This window comes from Entelurus aequoreus, linkage group LG19 (assembly GCF_033978785.1).
Source record: "Entelurus aequoreus isolate RoL-2023_Sb linkage group LG19, RoL_Eaeq_v1.1, whole genome shotgun sequence".
NCBI classification, from domain to species: domain Eukaryota; kingdom Metazoa; phylum Chordata; class Actinopteri; order Syngnathiformes; family Syngnathidae; genus Entelurus; species Entelurus aequoreus.
Genome location: NC_084749.1, coordinates 23650672 through 23669698, shown reverse-complemented (window position 1 = coordinate 23669698; position 19027 = coordinate 23650672). Strand labels below are relative to the sequence as shown.

Here is a 19027-nt window from a genome sequence, read left to right as displayed (position 1 = left end):
TGAGGTGGGGGTGTGGGGGATTGTATATTGTAGCGTCCCGGAAGAGTTAGTGCTGCAAGGGGTTCTGGGTATTTGTTCTGTTGGGTTTATGTTGTGTTACGGTGCGGATGTTTTCCCGAAATGTGTTTGTCAATCTTGTTTGGTGTGGGTTCACAGTGTGGTGCATATTTGTAACAGTGTTAAAGTTGTTTATACGGTCACCCTCAGTGTGACCTGTATGGCTGTTGACCAAGTATGCTTTGCATTCACTTGTGTGTGTGAAAAGCCGTAGCTATTATGTGATTGGGCCGGTACGCAAAGGCAGTGCCTTTAAGGTTTATTGGCGCTCTGTACTTCTCCCTACGTCCGTGTACCACTAGGTACAGCGGCGTTTTAAAAAGTCATATATTTTACTTTTTGAAACCCATACCGATAATTTCCGATAGTACATTTTAAAGCATTTATCGGCACACATCTCTAATTTTCAGAATGTATAATATTGTTTTTTTAGAGAAATGCTTTGACATTTTGTTATTATTATTATCTGGAATCATTTTTTGGCAGCAGAAAAGTGGCCATTTGGGTAGTTTTTCGCTCTAAAAAGGGTATTTCAACAAGTAAACAGTCCAGTAGGTACTTTATTTTGATATATGTTATGCCCATAAGGGTATTCTAGTAGAATATGCAGAGATAAGATGTGTCAATGTCAAAATATTACTTTAAATCACTTTTTGGTAGCAGCAAAGTGGTCGTTTGGGTATATTTTAGGTTTGTAAAGGGTATTTCAACAAGTAAACACTACAGTAGGTACTTGATTTTGATATATGTAATACTCATAAGGTTTTTCTAGTAAAATATATGTGTGTAAATATGCGATGTGTAAATATCAAAATATTACATTTAATCACTTTTTGTCAGGCAATATGACATTTAATGAACATGTTACATAAATGAATACATCCAAACACTTGATAAATATTTATTATGGGCACGAAGAAATCCATCCATCCATCCATTTTCTACCGCTTGTCCCTTTCAAGTTTGCGGGGGGTGCTGGAGCCTAGAAATAACAGTTACAATTGTATGTGTCTTCCAAACAAGAAAGAGGTTTTATCACATCGACATCGGACTAACAACAGTCCTTTAAATCTCATCAATACCACAGAAGAACTGTCATTTTCCGGACACGATAAAGGCTTAAAAAATGTCAAGCACATAGCGTTACAATAACCACGAAGATACAATGTTTGTCTTACACCTAGTAATCCACTATGGACAGACAAAGCCAACAAATGCAGGTTTAGTGAGCACTGCACGCTCCTGCGACGGAAATCACTTTTTGGCAGGCATTCACATTTTGGCACAACACCGCCATAGTACTCCATGGAGCTTTTTCAAAAATGTATGAAAATGGGAAAATATTAGGTAAAATATATATTTTTTGTTTCAATATGGTTTCTGTAGGAGGACAAACATGACACAAATCTTCCTAATTGTTAGAAATTCCACTGTTTATATGAAACATACTTCACTGACGAGAGTATTTGGCAAGTGCCGTTTTGTCCTACTAATTTTGTGGTCCTTGAACTAACTATAGTTTGTTTACATGTACAACTTTCGCCGATGCTGCCACAGAAAGACGTATTTTATGCCACTCCTTTGTCTCATTTTGTCTACCAAACGTTTTATGCTGTGCGTGAATGCACAAAGGTGAGCTTTGTTGATGGTATTGACTTGTTGAAGTGCTAAACAGGTATATTTGGTCACTGCATGACTGCAAGCTAATCGATGCTAACATGCTATTTAGGCTAGCTGTATGTACATATTGCATCATTGTGCCTCGTTTGTAGGTATATTCAAGCTCATTTAATTTTTCCATTACTTATGTCCTCTGTCTAATTAATTTAAATTTGCATGCCTAATGACATATCTGTATATTAGCTGCATTTCAAATAGTTGTTTGTGTGCCGTTATAGACCACAGCAAACATTACCTAGCTTGCAAAGATTGTAATACATCCATTAGAAGAATACAGCCTGGCGTTTCCTTTAATTTAGACACACACATCTATACCTTTTGGCCATTCTAAAACAGTCATTTCCAGGAGTGATCTCACCCTCTGAGAAGCCTGCGTTTTACTAATGTTTTCCAATGTTGTAAAAATGTGAAGAATACATTTTACATTTCAACATTTCTGTCAACGGAGATTTGTGTCAGCCAAATGACACATAGTCATTTTGATAGTAGGCTAATATAGCTAATATAGACACTTATATCATGTTGCCTTCATCATAACATTTATATAAGGCTTTTAAGTTTTTGTGGCTCCAGACAGATTTTTTTTTTTGTATTTTTGGTCCAATATGGCTCTTTCAACATTGTGGGTTGCCGACCCCTGTTTTAGAAGATATGAAGGTATACCACATTATAGAAAATGCAAGGCTGTCTTGCTGTGGTTGGGATGTTTGCATACATGATAAATGTATCCAACTAGTATCTTGAATGTTTCTTTCTTGTATCCTTCCTTTGACAGATCTAGAAAAGTTGAGCACCTTCAGTCAGAGGTTTCCCCTCCCATCCATGTATAGGGTCCATGTGTGGAAGGTTTTGTTAGGTAAGACACATGCATGCTGTTATCCTTTCTACATAGTAGTGAACTTGCACCACATCAGCAGCAATCTTAGGCCATGTCCACTCGAACAAGGAGAGTTTCAAAAACACATATTTGGGGTTAAAACGATCTCCAGTCACACAAGTGTAGTTTCAAAACTGTCTACGTCTACACACAAACGCACACACTTACTGTCATGCACATTTTGTACAATCGGAAGCCTGAAAAAAGCAGCAATATCTGACTTGGTGCCATTACACCTCCTATTATGTTTATTTTGTTTGACTTTAGATGTACAATGACATGTACATTATCTTTAAAACCAGCCTGCACATACACAGAGCCCTGGGAAGATTATTAAGGAGAGAATGCATGCCTGTGCTGCTGTAACCCAACACTCATAGAATTATAACGTGTTCAGCAACATGGTGATGTATTACACATGTGCAGTGAAGTGTACATTATTTCTAAAATCAGCACGCACTGACGAGCCAAGGAAATCATTTTGCATGTTTAAGGGAATTAAAAAGCATTTAATCATGGATATAGTGATATGGTACATGTGCAATGAAGTGTATATTGTCTTTAACATCAGTACACACTACAAGGAAGACACTACATAATGTTTTTTTTTAGTTGCTTGATCGCTTTTTACGTGCGAGCACGGTCGCGCCCGGCTCCAACTACACAAATGGACGCAAGACACGTAAGTTAACTTCATGATTTGTTGTTAAACAAGGACTAAAAACATAAGATAATGTTGCACTTTTCTTATGACACAGAGCATGTTGCTTGTCAAAGTTGTCCCATCAGGTGGAGGTTCCACAGCGATCATATCCAAAACAGCTGACTGTCATTAGCGCCGGCGGGAGTGTCGCAAAGCCCATTCTGATGTGTCTTTTTTTTATTAATGTTGAGTGAAAATAGCAGGATGTTTACGTTCAAACATACAGTAAGTCCTCTTATAATGTGTTTAAAGCCAGCAAAGCAGTGTTGTTGAGCTTGGAAATGACAGCGCACAACCGTGATGTCACCACAAGTCTCTCTTTGTGCCGTGTACACGCATACGCTAAGCAGAGAGTTTTGGATATCTACACTTTAGCCAGCGTTTGTAAAAGTCTGCGTTTTTAAAGACAAAAGTATTCGTCTGCGTGTGGACAAGAGGCCTAAATACAGAGATAAGTATGCGTTTATTAAGTGTCTGCGTTTGTGTGGACATGGCCTTAGAAGTGTCTCGGCTACAAAATTAATCAATAAGAATAACAGTTTTAGCCAGATGTTTACTTTGCATGACACGGATGAGTGCCTGAAGCCAGTGAGTGCGGGTGTAAGTCTTTGACAATAAAAGTTCCAATGGCTTCTTTTACTTTTTCTCCCTGGCTCATGGAGAATTGAGTGGTAATGTAGGTAAGTCCCTCCTCTTTGTTATGCCCTTTGAATCTAAAATTGCGAGTTTTAAAAACATTGATTCATGATCAATTATTTTACCCAGTATTCATGATGACACATAAAGATCATCTTTTTAAAATCTGTTCATATGTTTTGCAGGCATCTTGCCGCCCCATCGTGACTCTCATACCCTGGTTGGAAGCTACAGAAAGGAGCAGTACGAGGACATCCTGGAGGCTCTGGAAGTGATGAGATACATCAACTCGTCCACTCCGTCCACCCTGGTGTACTTGCGTATGTTCCAGCTAGAGAGTCAGGTGCTCCCACGGTGCTCTGAAACCTCACCACCGGTAAGGTGAAGATTTGATCAACTAAGAATTAACTTTTTTTTACAACTACTGACAACTTAATGTACAATATGTTGTAATTTTTCCAGCATACTTTTTATTTACTAGGGATGTAAAGATTCTTTTAACAAGGATTCGATTTAAATCTGAATTTGTGGTTGCTAGAGATGCGCGGTTAGCGGGTACGCCCGCGGAGTCCGCGGGTAAACCGCGGGTTTGGCGGTTGTATGACGAAAAAAATAGATTTTAAATAGATTCGGGCGGGTGGCGGTTGAACCAATTCAGAAAAAAAAATACATAGTTAAATGTTGTTACCCATGTGAATGATCGAGGGCGAGTTCTTTGTTTCTTTAGGTGGGTTTATTGTAGGCAGTTTTCATGAACGTCTACCCAGTGCGGCAACAACACACAACAACAACAGTCACGTTTTTGTCCTACCGTAAAGCAGGTCGTCTGCCGTAAACAGCAATGCTGTGACAGTCTCAAACAGGGCAACACTGCCTGACGGGGTCGTGGTTGGGGGCGTGGTTAAGAGGGGAATATGTTTAAGGTAGAATTCACCAACTCAAGTATTTCCTATATATATATATATATATATATATATATATATATATTTATTTTTTTATTTTTTATTATACATATAAATAAAAGGAAATACTTGAATTTCAGTGTTCTGAAGGCTTTCCAGTAGATGGCAGTATTGTCCTGTTTAAGAGTGTCACAACATTGCAGTTTACGGCAGACGAACTGCTTTACGGTAGACGAAAACGTGACTGCTGTTGTTGTGTGTTGTTACCGCGCTGGGAGGACATTGATGAAACTGCCTAACAATAAACCCACATAAGAAACCAAGAACTCGCCCTCGATCATTCTACAGCGGACGTGAAAACAGACTGTCGCCGCTGTCCCCACTCAGGTCCGCATTGAGCTGGAGGGGGCGTGGCCTCCAGCTCCGGCTGAATACCGGGAGTCTCCCGGTAAAACCGGGAGGGTTGGCAAGTATGCTCTAATGCGTGGCCAAGAGATATTATTGCGTGGCACGCATTGAATGTCTCTGCTGCATTGGATCAGTCTCATTTCTTTAACAGGAATGCCTTGTATCGTCTGTATTAGATATATAACAACGGGTGGGTGGTGGGCGGTGGGCGGTTGTGGTTTTGATAAAATGTTAGTTCGGGTGGATTGCGGGTGGATGACGACTTTTGTGATGCGGTTGCGGATGAAATAATTGTCTATCCGCGCATCTCTTGTGGTTGCCGAAACAATTCAGGGACAATATTTTTTTAGAACGATACAATCCAAAATGTTTCAGTGAGTTGAAATCGATTCAGTAACTTTTTAGCAAAGAATTCAACCAATATGACTAGGGATGGGAATTGATAAGATTTTTCTTGTTCCGATTGCACTTTTGATTTGGCTTAACGATTCGGTTCTTTATCGGTTCTAATTGAGAAAACGAATAGCAAAAAAGTGTATTAGCATCAGTTTTGTTCAGTTTAGAGCTAACGTGACCTTACAAAGCCAACAGTGAAGTCACAAGAGGGACATACCATAGAACCACTATTTTGAAAATAAATTTAAAGGAAGATGTAGAATTTGACAAAATAAAACTTGTGGAAGGAATGCAACATTTTGTAAACTTTTAAGAATCTTTGTCATCTGCCTAGAAAATATACCGTGCAAAGGCTTGCTAAGATTTACGAGGTGAAACAGTAACATAGGCTCATAAAAGTAAGTGCTCCACTGACTGCCATGATATCAACATCACATTGGTTCAAAACGTTATACTGAATATTGTAAAACCCTTAACTTATATATGTAACCTGTCATTCCCGACTGGTAACTCCGCTCTTCAAAAGTGATAACAAACACGCTTTTACTAATTACAGACCAATTTCTCTTTTTCCTCAGTTCTCAAATTTTTAGAGAAACAATTTAATTCTCGACTTGAAACATTTATTGAGAAACATCATTTGATCAATGAGGTTCAGTATGGTTTTAGGTCCAAAAGAACAACCTCAATGGCGATAACTGAAGCTATCGAAGAAATTACTAATGCACTGGAGCATAAGAAGTATGCAGTTGGTATCTTTCTTGATCTAAGAAGAAAAACTTTGATACCATTAATCATTCATACCTAATAGATAAAATGGAAAGATATGGAATTAGGGGGATGGCTGGAGACTGGTTAAAAATTATTTAACAGGGAGGGTACAGTTTGTAAAAATGGGTAAATATTTATCAGACTTGCTTGTGGTGTCCCCCAAGGGTCAGTGTTGTGGCCAAAACTGTTTAATGTGTATATTAATATGTTAAATACATCCAAAGTACTGAAATGTATACTATTTGCAGATGACACAAATATATTCTACAGTAGTGATGACTATAATGAGCTCATAAATACAGTAAACATGGAACTAAACGTATGAAAAAAATGGATGGACACAAATAAGTTATCCTTGAATATAAATAAAACTAAGATAGTGATGTTTGGTAATTGCAACATAACGTCTGAACAGAAAATACATATTGATGTTAACCAAATTGAAATCGTAAATGAGAATACAATTTTGGGAGTAATAATTGATAGTAAACTATCATGGAAACCCCATGTCAGGCACATTAAAACAAAAATGTCCAGAAGCCTCTTAATTATAAACAAAGCATAACCACACCGGAATATGTACTGTACTGTGCAATCACTGCTGCTGCCTGGGATTAGATTGCCGCGGTTCAAAAACGCGACATTAATTTATAGTTATTGCATGCTGTATGTTCAAATGTTTCAGCTTATTGCTCGTATGACCTCCTTTTCATGAAATAGCAACCTTGCAATTATCACAAGTAGTAGTGTTGCAATCTTTTCTTGTAAAATGTAGGCAAATGTTGCTGTCTGACATCACTATGCACGTTGCGTGATGACGTCATCCTCACCCAGAAGAACCGTAGGACGTAGTCCCAGTCTGCCGCACTTTCATTTCGGCTTGTTGTCGTCCGTTGCCCCAGTCTGCAGCGGTCTGAGCGTCTGGTTAGCATAGCATGCTAGCTCAGAGAAGAAATCCAGCATAGTTGTGTGAAAAAGTCTGAATTTGCTACGCTCTCTTAGCTCTATTAAGGTCGCCTAGTCATAACAACCTTTTTAAGAGTATGTCCTTCGAGGTCTGCACAAGACGGTGAAGGAAAAAAAAACAGGTTGACCCAGACTCCTCCCCGACGTAGTCTTCTGGCAAGCGACATCTTGGATTTTGTCACGTAATGTTTATGAGCTTTAATTATCTAAAAAGTTCTAAAAACATAAAGTCTGCTGTTCTTAAAGTCAATGTTTTCTTTTCTAGTATCGATACAATCAAATAGTTACCTTTTTAAATTGACGTGAGATCGATATATACTGTATCTTCTGGAAGGCCAGATTGATTTTCTTCATTCTTAGGAATATAAATCGATCTATCGATATATCGATCAATCATTACACCCTGTTTTTTACAAATGCCTAACAAGACATTCTCCACAAGTTGTATTGAGGGCATCTCTGGACACAAACTAGGGTCTCTATAACTTTTCCGGCTCACCTGATATGTTGTTGAAATCTACATTTTTGTTGAAGTGAATATAAAAATAATTCAGTAGTGATAAAAGTTTAATTAATCAACATAATATACATTATAGCTTAAGGCACACTCATATTATCAAATTTGTAGGATGACATATGGGTACCTACAAAATCGAATGTACAAACCTATTAAAACCTTTTTCTCTTGACAAATTACATGTTGCACCCAAGAAATTACACTTCAACGATTGTCGTTGGCTTTTACAGTAGGATTGTGTGTTTGCATCAAAGCAGTTATTTTTCTCACTACGATAGGGCGAAACCATCCTTGCCCAAGCACAACCTCCTGGTTTTGGAGTATAACTATTTGGGGTTTTGGCACTAGCCGCTAGACTAGATCTGACCAATCTAAGTGTAAGACTATATCTGACCAATCTAAGTCTATGAGCATGTCTTCTAAGACAAACCAAACAGTCCAGTTGCGATCGATTGAATGCCTGAGATTACAATGACCTGGATGAATGAGAACATTCATAGACATGTTTCTAAACATTTTGGGTTGGATACCCTCAAAACGGTGCGGGAATATGAAAGGTTGGCTTGTAATGTTGCAGACTACCGCAACCACCTCAGGTTTAACCTGAGATGTAGACAAAATGGCCTCATACCCACAAGCCTACGCCTTCGTTCCACCATGAAAGGACACAGAACAGACCTGGACAGGGAGGATGGATGGTACGAAAGAGGAGTGAAGGAAGCCATCAATGTCAAGGTTAAAAAAACATCCCTGAACAGAGGAGGTGGTCTGCGACACCACTTGTCTCCCACATACAACACTGTCCTTTCAACCATTGCTAAAAGACTCTGCAATTTAGCCTTGAACAATTAACAGAAGTTTGAAACATTCTGCTCACGGAATGGGATCAGAATGCCATTTGTTTACAACTGAATGGATCTGACCAATCTAAGTCTATGTGCATGAACTGATGAAGCCTACTCTGATGAGAGGCAAAACATGTTCTAAGACAAACCAAACAGTCCAGTAGGGATCGATTGAATGCCTTTTAGGACACGCAAGAAATAGGAGTTTTCATACAGTTTGGAACATGAAACCTTCATCTCACTTGGGTAAAGAGTGGGTGTGTAGTAGGGATGTAACAATATGAAAATTTCATATCATGATTACTCTGACAAATGATGACGGTTGTCATGGTTATTGTATTGTTGAATGTGGTCCAAAAATACTTAAACACATACTAAAATATTTTATTTATCCAAATAAAAAATAAAAAAAGACAGTTAAAAAAACTACTTTTTTTTGCTTGTTTTGTGTTCCTCGTGTTTTGTTTTTAGTCTTAGTTTGAATGGCTAAGCTTTGATTTTTTTAAATATTAGTTTGTACAAAAAGATTAATTGAGATTTAATTAAATGAAATGTCTGTAACAAATACAATCTATTATTATTATTATTATTATTATTATTATTTCTGGTGGGTGTTGTGTCCTGGACTATGTTTACACTGCAGGCCAAAGTGGCCCACATCCGATTTTTTCGAAATATGATTTTTTTTCCAGCTGACCTATTACACTGCAAGTAAAATGCGATCTTTATCAGACTCCAGTGTAAACGCGCACAGACCTCGACATCACTTGCATACGCAGCTTGATCAAGTAAAAACCAAGCAAGTTGATCTGTTGAAATGAGCTACCTCTCGTATATGAAGAGTTGACTTGTCACTCGCGCTACAAGTAAGTGATTGTTATCGTATAATTAATTTGATATCTAAATCAGCGTTTCGAAACTTAAGGTATAATTTTTTGATGCGACATCAGCGTAAATCGATAAACACCGCTAGTAGCATTTTTCCCACAAAGCGGCTTATTTTTTACACAGAATTTCGTAAATGAGCGAGGAAATCACTACTACACAAGAAAACATGGACACCACAGATCAGCGTGTTAGTGGGCTGTTGTGCGGAGGAAGTGGTCCATCCATCCATCCATTGTCTACCGCTTGTCCCTTTTGGGGTCCGATGATGGAAAACAACTGCAGGAGAGGGAAGAAGTCATTTCAAAAAGTGATCAAGGCTGTGTATACAAATGACCTAGCTCCAACCAAAGACGACGTAAAAGTCGTATTCAGGTCACATTGCCACTTGTTTTCATATTAGCATTTAAGCTAGCGAGCTGGTGCCAGTCAGTCCGTGAGTTTATCAAAGGGCAGTTATCAATCTTGGATTTTTGATCATTTAGAACGGTAATACCAACCATTGGGATTTTACCGTGGCTATCGTTATATTATTGTTACATCCCTAGCGTGTAGATAGGATTGAAATATATATTATTATAATAACTACAAAATGTAATTTCTGTGTAAACTATGTGCAAATGCTGAAGAGATGATCCTGAGCTACAGTGGTCTCAAATTTTATTAAAGGAACAAAAGCAAAACGTGTGAATATTTGTCAAAAAATTACCAGTTATGATGTATAAATATCTCAACATCTCATAAAATAAGTGCCCCTGTATTTGATTAGCATTAATTGTTGGTATTATTTTTTCTAAAAAATGTGTGGCTTATTTAAAAGTTATAAGTCGATGAAAATGACAGTCTTGCATCATGGACATGCAGTCAGGAGAGGCAGGTGAGGCAGCCTCTCATTTGTCATAACGAAAAGTTTGAAAATAATAGTAAAAATCAAGTAAATATTAATATTTGTTCATTAAATTGTTTTAATAAATATATTTTCTGTACGATTACAATCCTTTTTTAAACATGTTTTCCAAAGAAAATTACTAAGCTTTCTGATCAGCTACAGGGCAGAAACCTGATATGAGGCTTCCGCTACAGAATTTTACGGCTACTTTGTAGACAAGCAAGCTTAACAGTTTTAGTGCATTGTGTAGCACTCGCGGTCATTACATCTGTGTGCGTAGGACAAAGTGCGCGTGGAAAATATTACACTTGCACCCGCATTGAAATAATTTGCTCGTAGATATATTTTTGTGCCTCTCAGCTTTTATAGTATTTCTGACGCCATGTAACTGCCCCCTATGATGCTGGATGTTCCCATTTGTTTAATTACAAGTCTGAACTACGGTGGTAAGAAGGTAGTCCACAGAGCTGAAGAAACTTGAAGATGATCATTTAAAATCAAAATCACATTTCACAGCCAAACTTGCACAGCTATACTTATGTAGTTCTTACACTGTTTACCAGGATGAAGAAAACAAGGACTTCCTGTGCATCAGTCGAGCGATGGAGGAGATCGTAGATGACCCTTTTGACTGCTATTGGCTTATAAAAAATTTTATCAGCCAGTTCCAGACCAAGTTTGGAGACTCAATTCCACACCTTGTAAGTATCAAGTCACAACATTTATACACAACTCTTTTCTGTATTGCTGCCATTCTGTCTTGTTGGCGCCAATGTAGCCAAAAAGCCTGGAGCACTACTTGAGTCAAGAAGAGCCTCGCCTGCTAAGTCATTTGAAGAACAGCGGCTCCTTGGCACAACTTCCATACAACCTCTGGTTCAAGCGCTGCTTTGCTGGCTGCCTGCCTGAGTCAAGCTTGCAGAGGTGAGTCCATAGCTGTTTCTGTTTGCCTTCTTGTCTGCACTTGAGGTATTGTGTACCCGTGCTGTAAAATGTTGTTATTTACTATTGCATTTAAAAAATGTACATCTTGCCAAGAACTTTAAAAATGGGCAAATGCATTCTATCTCTGTTTTTGCATGGATTCACAAATGCAATTAAAGGCCTACTGAAATAATTTTTTTTTATTTAAACGTTGATAGCAGATCCATTCTTTGTGTTGTACTTGATAATTTCGCGATATTGCCATATTTTTGCTGAAAGGATTTAGTAGAGAACAACGACGATAAAGTTCGCAACTTTTGGTCGCTGATAAAAAAAAGCCTTGCCCCTAGTAGTAGCGTGACGTCACAGGCTGGAGAGCTGCTCACATTTCCCTATTGTTTACAATGCAGCGAGAGAGATTCGGACCGAGAAAGCGACGATTACCCCATTAATATGAGCAAGGATGAAAGATTCGTGGATGAGGAACGTGAGAGTGAAGGACTAGAATGCAGTGCAGGACGTATCTTTTTTCGCTCTGACCGTAACTTAGGTACAAGGGTTCATTGGATTCCACACTTTCTCCTTTTTCTATTGTGGATCACGGATTTGTATTTTAAAACACCTATACTATATCCTCTTGAAAATGAGAGTCGAGAACGCGAAATGGACATTCACAGTGACTTTTATCTCCACAACAATACATCGGTGAAGCTCTTTAGCTACTGAGCTAATGTGATAGCATCGGGCTCAAATGCAGATAGAAACAAAATAAATAAACCACTGACTGGAAGGATAGACAGAAGATCAACAATACTATTAAACCGTGGACATGTAAATACACGGTTAATAATTTCCAGCTTGGCGAAGCTTAAAAATGCTGTTGCTAACGACGCCATTGAAGCTAACTTAGCAACGGGACCTCACAGAGCTATGATAAAAACATTAGCTATCCACCTACGCCATCCAGCCCTCATCTGCTCATCAACACCCGTGCTCACCTGCGTTCCAGCGATCGACGGAAGGACGAAGGACTTCACCCGATCATCCGTGCGGTCGGCGGCTAGCGCGTCTGCTATCCAAGTCAAAGTCCTCCTGGTTGTGTTGCTACAGCCAGCCGCTAATACACCGATCCCACCTACAACTTTCTTCTTTGCAGTCTTCATTGTTCATTAAACAAATTGCAAAAGATTCACCAACACAGATGTCCAGAATACTGTGGAATTTTGAGATGAAAACAGAGCTTTTTTGTATTGGATTCAATGGTGTACCAATACTTCCGTTTATTTAGTGACGTCACACGCATACGTCATCATACATAGACATTTTCAACCGGAAGTTTAGCGGGAAATATAAAATTGCACTTTATAAGTTAACCCGGCCGTATTGGCATGTGTTGCAATGTTAAGATTTCATCATTGATATATAAACTATCAGACTGCGTGGTCGGTAGTAGTGGGTTTCAGTAGGCCTTTAATACTCAAATAACTCATATCATAGCTCAATTTAAATTTTTGAAAGGGTATTTTCTGGCTAGAAATGTTACAAATAAGTGACTGAATATTGCCAGAACTTGTATTTAGTTTTCGTGCTTTAGATTGTGAAAATTTCATATCCCTGATGATTTTGAAGAAACAGAATAGTTTGCACTAATCTAAAGGATTTTGGTAAATTTTAGCATAATCCAAAACAAATTACGGCCTGTATGCGGCCTGTTAAACTTTTCAACCCGGCCAGCTGGACGTCTTCAAATAATTTTTTTTAAACCTTTACCATCGAAACTGAAGCCGCCAATACGATTTGCAGTGTATTTTTCAAATTATCTTAAGCCTTGAACTATCAGGCTATTCATCATTTACCGAGAGGACGACTCTCTGACTTTTGGATATTTCGGACAAAAGCCTGGCTTTTTTGTGAACATGTCGGTACACTTTATTTTATAAATTATACCGTTTTGTATATGATTGCTTTGTATTTAAATTACTTACTTTTTAGTAAAAGAACTGTGACCTAATATCTGTTTATTTCCATCGTATCAGTATAGATATACAGTATACTAAACCGTTCCTTCATACATCATCAGCCTGATTTGTATAAACTACCCTGAACTGTGAAATGCGGTGGAAACACAAACCACAAACTTCTACAGAAACCTATAGATCCAGAATACTAGAGAGTATTCCAGTGGTTGGAATCTGCACTTTTGAGTGTGATACAGGTTATTACGGTAATCTACGTCACAGCAGCTCCAATCAGACCAGGCAAAAAGTGGGCGGGGTTAGTTTACAGGAGCCAGCCTGAGACGTTAGCGTCAGGGAGGGACACAAAATCAGATTTCTACAACAAAGTTCTGTTTTGCAGAAAAGTGATATTATATGGATTAATATTGTATGGATCTGTGGGTGCTTTTTTGTCCTTAGCGTTCATGTTTCACCATGTTTGTTGCATATTTGTTCCATTTTGCTTCATTGTAAAAAATCGATCTCGAGACGGTCGTCTGGTAAGTCAAGAGGAGAGACGTTCATATGTTCTTAATCAATCAATTAATCAATAGAGGGTTTACTTATATAGCCCTTAATCACAAATATCACAAAAGGCTGCACAGCCACAACTGCATACATATATATATATATATATATATATATATATATATATATATATATATATATATATATATATATATATGTGCTTTAGGTGTCCATCGTGACCGATGATGACCTCTGCTACTCTTTGTGGGTTCGTTGATCACTGTGCAGCCCGATGCACATTGCCCGCCATCGACGTGACAACTGTAGACCTGACCCGGTGGGGCAGGTGCAGACATGGCCACCTTTCTCCTCTCTCTTTTCGCCAAATGGTGTTTTCGTTTGTTCTCCTCGTTTGTTCAACTTCTCTTTGATGGCGAAGAGGCAGCTTCCATACCAGACTGGCAGACAAAGGGCAACTGAAGGAAGCGAAAAATCTTCTGATGTTCCCAGACTCCACACTGTGGGTTTTGCTATTAAAAACAACCTCGTCAGCCACTTCTCTGAACTCCCTGTGGGGGATCAGTGAAAGACTAATGCCAGTCCGCCTGATGCTCTCAGGGGGCCAAAAGGCGATAGTTGTTAGTGCCATGCCCCAACTCTTGACTCACAGGACAAAGTAAAAAAGGCCTATTATGACATGCGAACACAGGTACCCAAGGAGGACAAGCTAATCCTGTTTGGAGACTTTAATACCTGAGTGGAACAAAACGTAGATTTTTGAAGAGGCACAATTGGTAAGGAAGGAGTTGGCAACACCAACCCTTACACCCTTGTATACAAGACTTGAAAACATCAAGATTGGCACCAAGCAGGAAATATTGATTTGCTGGAAAAACATCAACTGTAAGACAAAAAGAGCAGCCAATGCCAAAGCAAAGGCAGCTGAAGAATGAGTGATTGACAGAAAGTCTCTTGAAATGGCGGTATGTTGCACTTCTTTAGGAAGATCTTGAGCTGGTCTTTTCGCCTCTTCTTCTGGCCCCCAGCAGAGCAGTGGCCTAGGTGGAGCTGGCCATAGAGAATTTTGTGTGATAGGCAGTTGGCTGGCAATTTGATGACATGACCAGGCCATCTCAATTGGCAAAGCATGATAATGGCCTCTAAGCTCCTGCAGCTGACTCACTGAAGGATCACAGAGTGTGGATACAATCCTGCCAAGTCATCTTCAAGATGCGTCGTAGACGTCTTATATGAAATTTCTCCAGTATTTTAAGATGGCGAGCATAGATTGTCCATGTCTCACAGCCATATAGAAGGGTTGTGATGCATATTGCCTTGTAGACTGAGACTTTGGTGTGGAGGTGGAGGTTATTGTTGTTGAAGACTCTCTTCCTCAGCTGCCCAAAGGAGGATGAGGCCTCTTTAACCCGGTGTTGTATGCAAAGCTTCTTCACAGAAGCTCTGTAGAGCATGATTTTTGCCAGGACTTTACCAGCAGCAGAGAGGAGTGCTGTTTCTACAGATTGATTTGTCTCTCTTGTTTTTAAAGATGGTGACAATATTAGCATCCTTCCATTGCTGGGGAATGCTCTCTTCCCTCCACACAAGGGAGATGTACTCGTGGATTGCTCTGGTACAGAGGTACTCCCCCTGTTTCAGGATCTCAGCAGGAATTGAGTCAGGCCCAGGTGATTTATTGTTTTTCATGCCCTTATGGCATCATGGACTTCGCAGTAGGAAGGTGGAAGGTCGAGACTCTGAATGGTGGGTAGGGTAGGGTTGGAAGCTCCTCTAAAACTGAGATGTAAGTTGAGGATTGCTGGTTTAGCAAGGCCTCAAAATGGGGGACATACACGTGTGTGTATATATATATATATATATATATATATATATATATATATATATATATATATATATATATATACACACACACACACACACACACACACACGTGTATGTCCCCCATTTTTTACAAATAAGAGTTGTAGAAATTATTGGAAACTCAAGACAGCCATGACATTGTTCTTTAGAAGTGTATGTAAACGTTTGACCGCGACTGTGTGTGTGTGTATATGTGTATGTGTAATTTCTACAACTCTTATTTGTTTGTGATAGAGTGATTGGAGCACATATATTTGTCACAAAAATAATAACAATACTACCACCTCATGCTTGAAGGTAGGGATGGTGTTCCTGGGATTAAAGGCCTTACCCTTTCTCTTCCAAATATATTGTTGGGTATTGTGGCCAAACAGCTCAATTTTTGTTTCATCTGACCACAAAACTTTCCTCCAGAAGGTCTTATCTTTGTCCATGTGATGAGCAGCAAACTTTAGACGAGCCTTAAGGTGTCGCTTCTGGAGCAAGGGCTTCCTTCTTGCATGGTAGCTTCTCAGTCCATGGCGATGCAAAACACGCTTGACTGTGGACACTGACACCTGTGTTCCAGCAGCTTCCAATTAATTGCAGACCTGCTTTTTGGTGGTTCTCGGTTGACTCTTGATCATCCTGACCTATTTTCTCTCAGCAGCAGGTGATAGCTTGCGTTTTCTTCCTGATCGTGGCAGTGACAAAACTGTGCCATGCACTTTATACTTACGAACAATTGTCTGCACAGTTGCTCTTGGGACCTTAAGCTGCTTTGAAATGGCTCCAAGAGACTTTCCTGACTTGTTCAAGTCAATGATTAGTTTTTTCAGAAATGTGCTGAGTTCTTTTGACTTTCCCATTGTCCCGTTTGTAACCGAGTCTAATGACTGCATCACATGAGCCTATTTAAATGGGCTCAGAGAAGTCAACAGGTGTCGTCAATCATAATCACTCACATGAAGTTAAGAGAACATGCCATGAAGCTAATTTGATTTGATTGTAACTTTTCTAAATCACCAACATTGATAATGTATGTTGCTGTATGTATACTTTTGACCCAGCAGATTTGGTCACATTTTCAGTACACCCATAATAAATTCATAAAAGATTTTGGAGTGCTGTGTGTAATGTTCTGTATTCTCAATAAAACATAAAAGTTTTGGGCTTGCTTGCTAACCTATACTTGCCAGCGTCGTTTATTGAACAGAGGGCGTCAACCTGTAGCCCACATGTATCTCCTATGTGTGATTGCCATCTACTGGTCACGCTTAACATTACACCGTGTACCAAATACAATTGCTTGGAGGTCGGTAAGCACAACCAGACTAATCCGTACATTATGTGCACCAAAGGACTTTTAAAAGTGTGCCTTTATAGTCATACTTTTTTTTTTAAGAGAAACATATCAAAGCCTGATGCTGCAATAAATGAATCTTACATTTGACATATGATGCTGACAAATGTAGTTTTGTTTTTTTATGCAGGAGTTCTTTGAAATGCATGGGTGTTAATGTTCTCAAACAAATAGCAGACAATCTATATTTTCAGAGTGTGGGACAAGGTGATCAGTGGCTCCTGTAGGATCTTGGTGTTTGTTGCCCTGGAGATCCTGCTCAGCTATAAAATTATTTTGCTGGGAATCAGCCGACCAGAGGGCGTGGTCAACTTTCTGTGCAATGTAAGTAAACAATTGTGTCTTCAAAAATGAACATTTCACGCATGTTAGCAACATACTGCAGGTCTTTTTGTCCTCACCGTGTGTTTCCGTTGCAGATACCACAGGAGAACACCGATGCCATCGTGACTAAAGCTATTGACCTATGGCACAAATACTGTGGCACTCCATTGCATTCCATGTAGCGTGCGATGAAATCTGGTTGGTGCCATCCCGTAATTCACCAGCAATTCACTTGATTTATGAGACACTCCCAATTAGACAGTGCATGACTGAATAAAAAAAACTGTTGTTAAAACAAGGTAGTATATTTTACGTAGTTGAACACTGAAAGTACCTACAGAAACAGACATGTCTCAAAGAAGCGAAATGTGTTAGGAAGCGTTCGGAAAAAGACAAGCTGGCAAATCTTTCTTTCTTTAAGAAACTACACACATCATTGGAGATTCACAATAAAAAACACCCACATACATGTTTTCTTAGCAAAAACATTTGAGATCTCACTTTCTTTATTTACAAGTATAGTTACTTTCGATTGCGCATATACTCACACACACATCACACACATACTGTACTTCCATAGACCAAAACATCCAATCAGGTCTCAATGATGTTACAAGTGATGAATGACTAGTAGTAGACTGTAAACAGTATACACGTAACACAAATATGAAGACAGCACATACATTTGGCAAACTGGTGATGTAGGAGCTTAAAACATTTAAACCAGTTATTTTTCTCACATTTTAAAGGAGCTTTTTAAAATGCTATTGGAACCCACTAGGGCACTATTGAGGGTTTTTTTTATATATAAATACCCCATACATCTCAAGTTGTATTTAAGGTAAATCTGCATTCCTCTAGGTCAACATGCTCGGATTCCGCAGCCTCGTCCCCCTGCACACCTACACTCTGATTTGACTGATCAAGGGTTAACTGGTCCACTCCAAGCCCCTGCCACTGCTCAAAATTGCATACACACTCCCCGCAACTAGTTGTGTGCTAATAGCTAGTAAACCGTGAATAAGTATTGGATTTAGTTCGATAAATGTTTATACATTTTGCGTCAAACTACATTGTTTACATTTCTATGAATGTTCTCATTCATCCAGGTCATTAACATCTTGGCATTCAATTGATCGCAACTGGACTGTTTGGTTTGTCTTAGAAGACGCTTCGCCACTCATCCGATTGTGCTCATAGACTTAGATTAGTGAGATCTAGTCCAGACTAGATCTCACCAATCTAAGCCTACTCGGATGAGAGGCGAAACGTCTTGTAAGACAAACCAAACAGTTCAGTTGCAATCGATTGAATGCGCTGAGATACATTGTTTACGAAGTGGCGAGACAAGAGGTTTACGAAGTGGCGAGAGAAGAGGAACAGTGACTGTGAGGTAGGTCTTTAACTTCGCTGAAAACAAAAAAATCTTCCCATTGCTGCGTTAACTTTCGGTTAAGATAAACAATTTATACATCAGAAAAAACCTTTTTCGCTCACTTTTCCAAGAAAAAGCAACAGTACTGAGCGGCGGGCGCTGATTGCCACAGGACCCTGGAGAG

The 19027-nt window shown here is 39.1% G+C and overlaps 1 protein-coding gene across 1 annotated transcript in view; it reads left to right on the top strand.

Annotated features, from left to right (window-relative positions):
* Nucleotides 1–18446, top strand: part of tbc1d7 (TBC1 domain family, member 7) — a 19489-nt gene extending 1043 nt beyond the window's left edge. Inside the window, exons 2-7 of the mRNA XM_062028136.1 lie at nt 2513–2593; nt 4139–4329; nt 11096–11233; nt 11311–11456; nt 17339–17468; nt 17564–18446. Coding sequence (XP_061884120.1) covers nt 2513–2593; nt 4139–4329; nt 11096–11233; nt 11311–11456; nt 17339–17468; nt 17564–17650 — 773 coding nt within the window. The 3' untranslated portion in view covers nt 17651–18446. The remainder of the gene's footprint in view (nt 1–2512; nt 2594–4138; nt 4330–11095; nt 11234–11310; nt 11457–17338; nt 17469–17563) is intronic.
* Nucleotides 18447–19027: the final 581 nt, after the last annotated feature.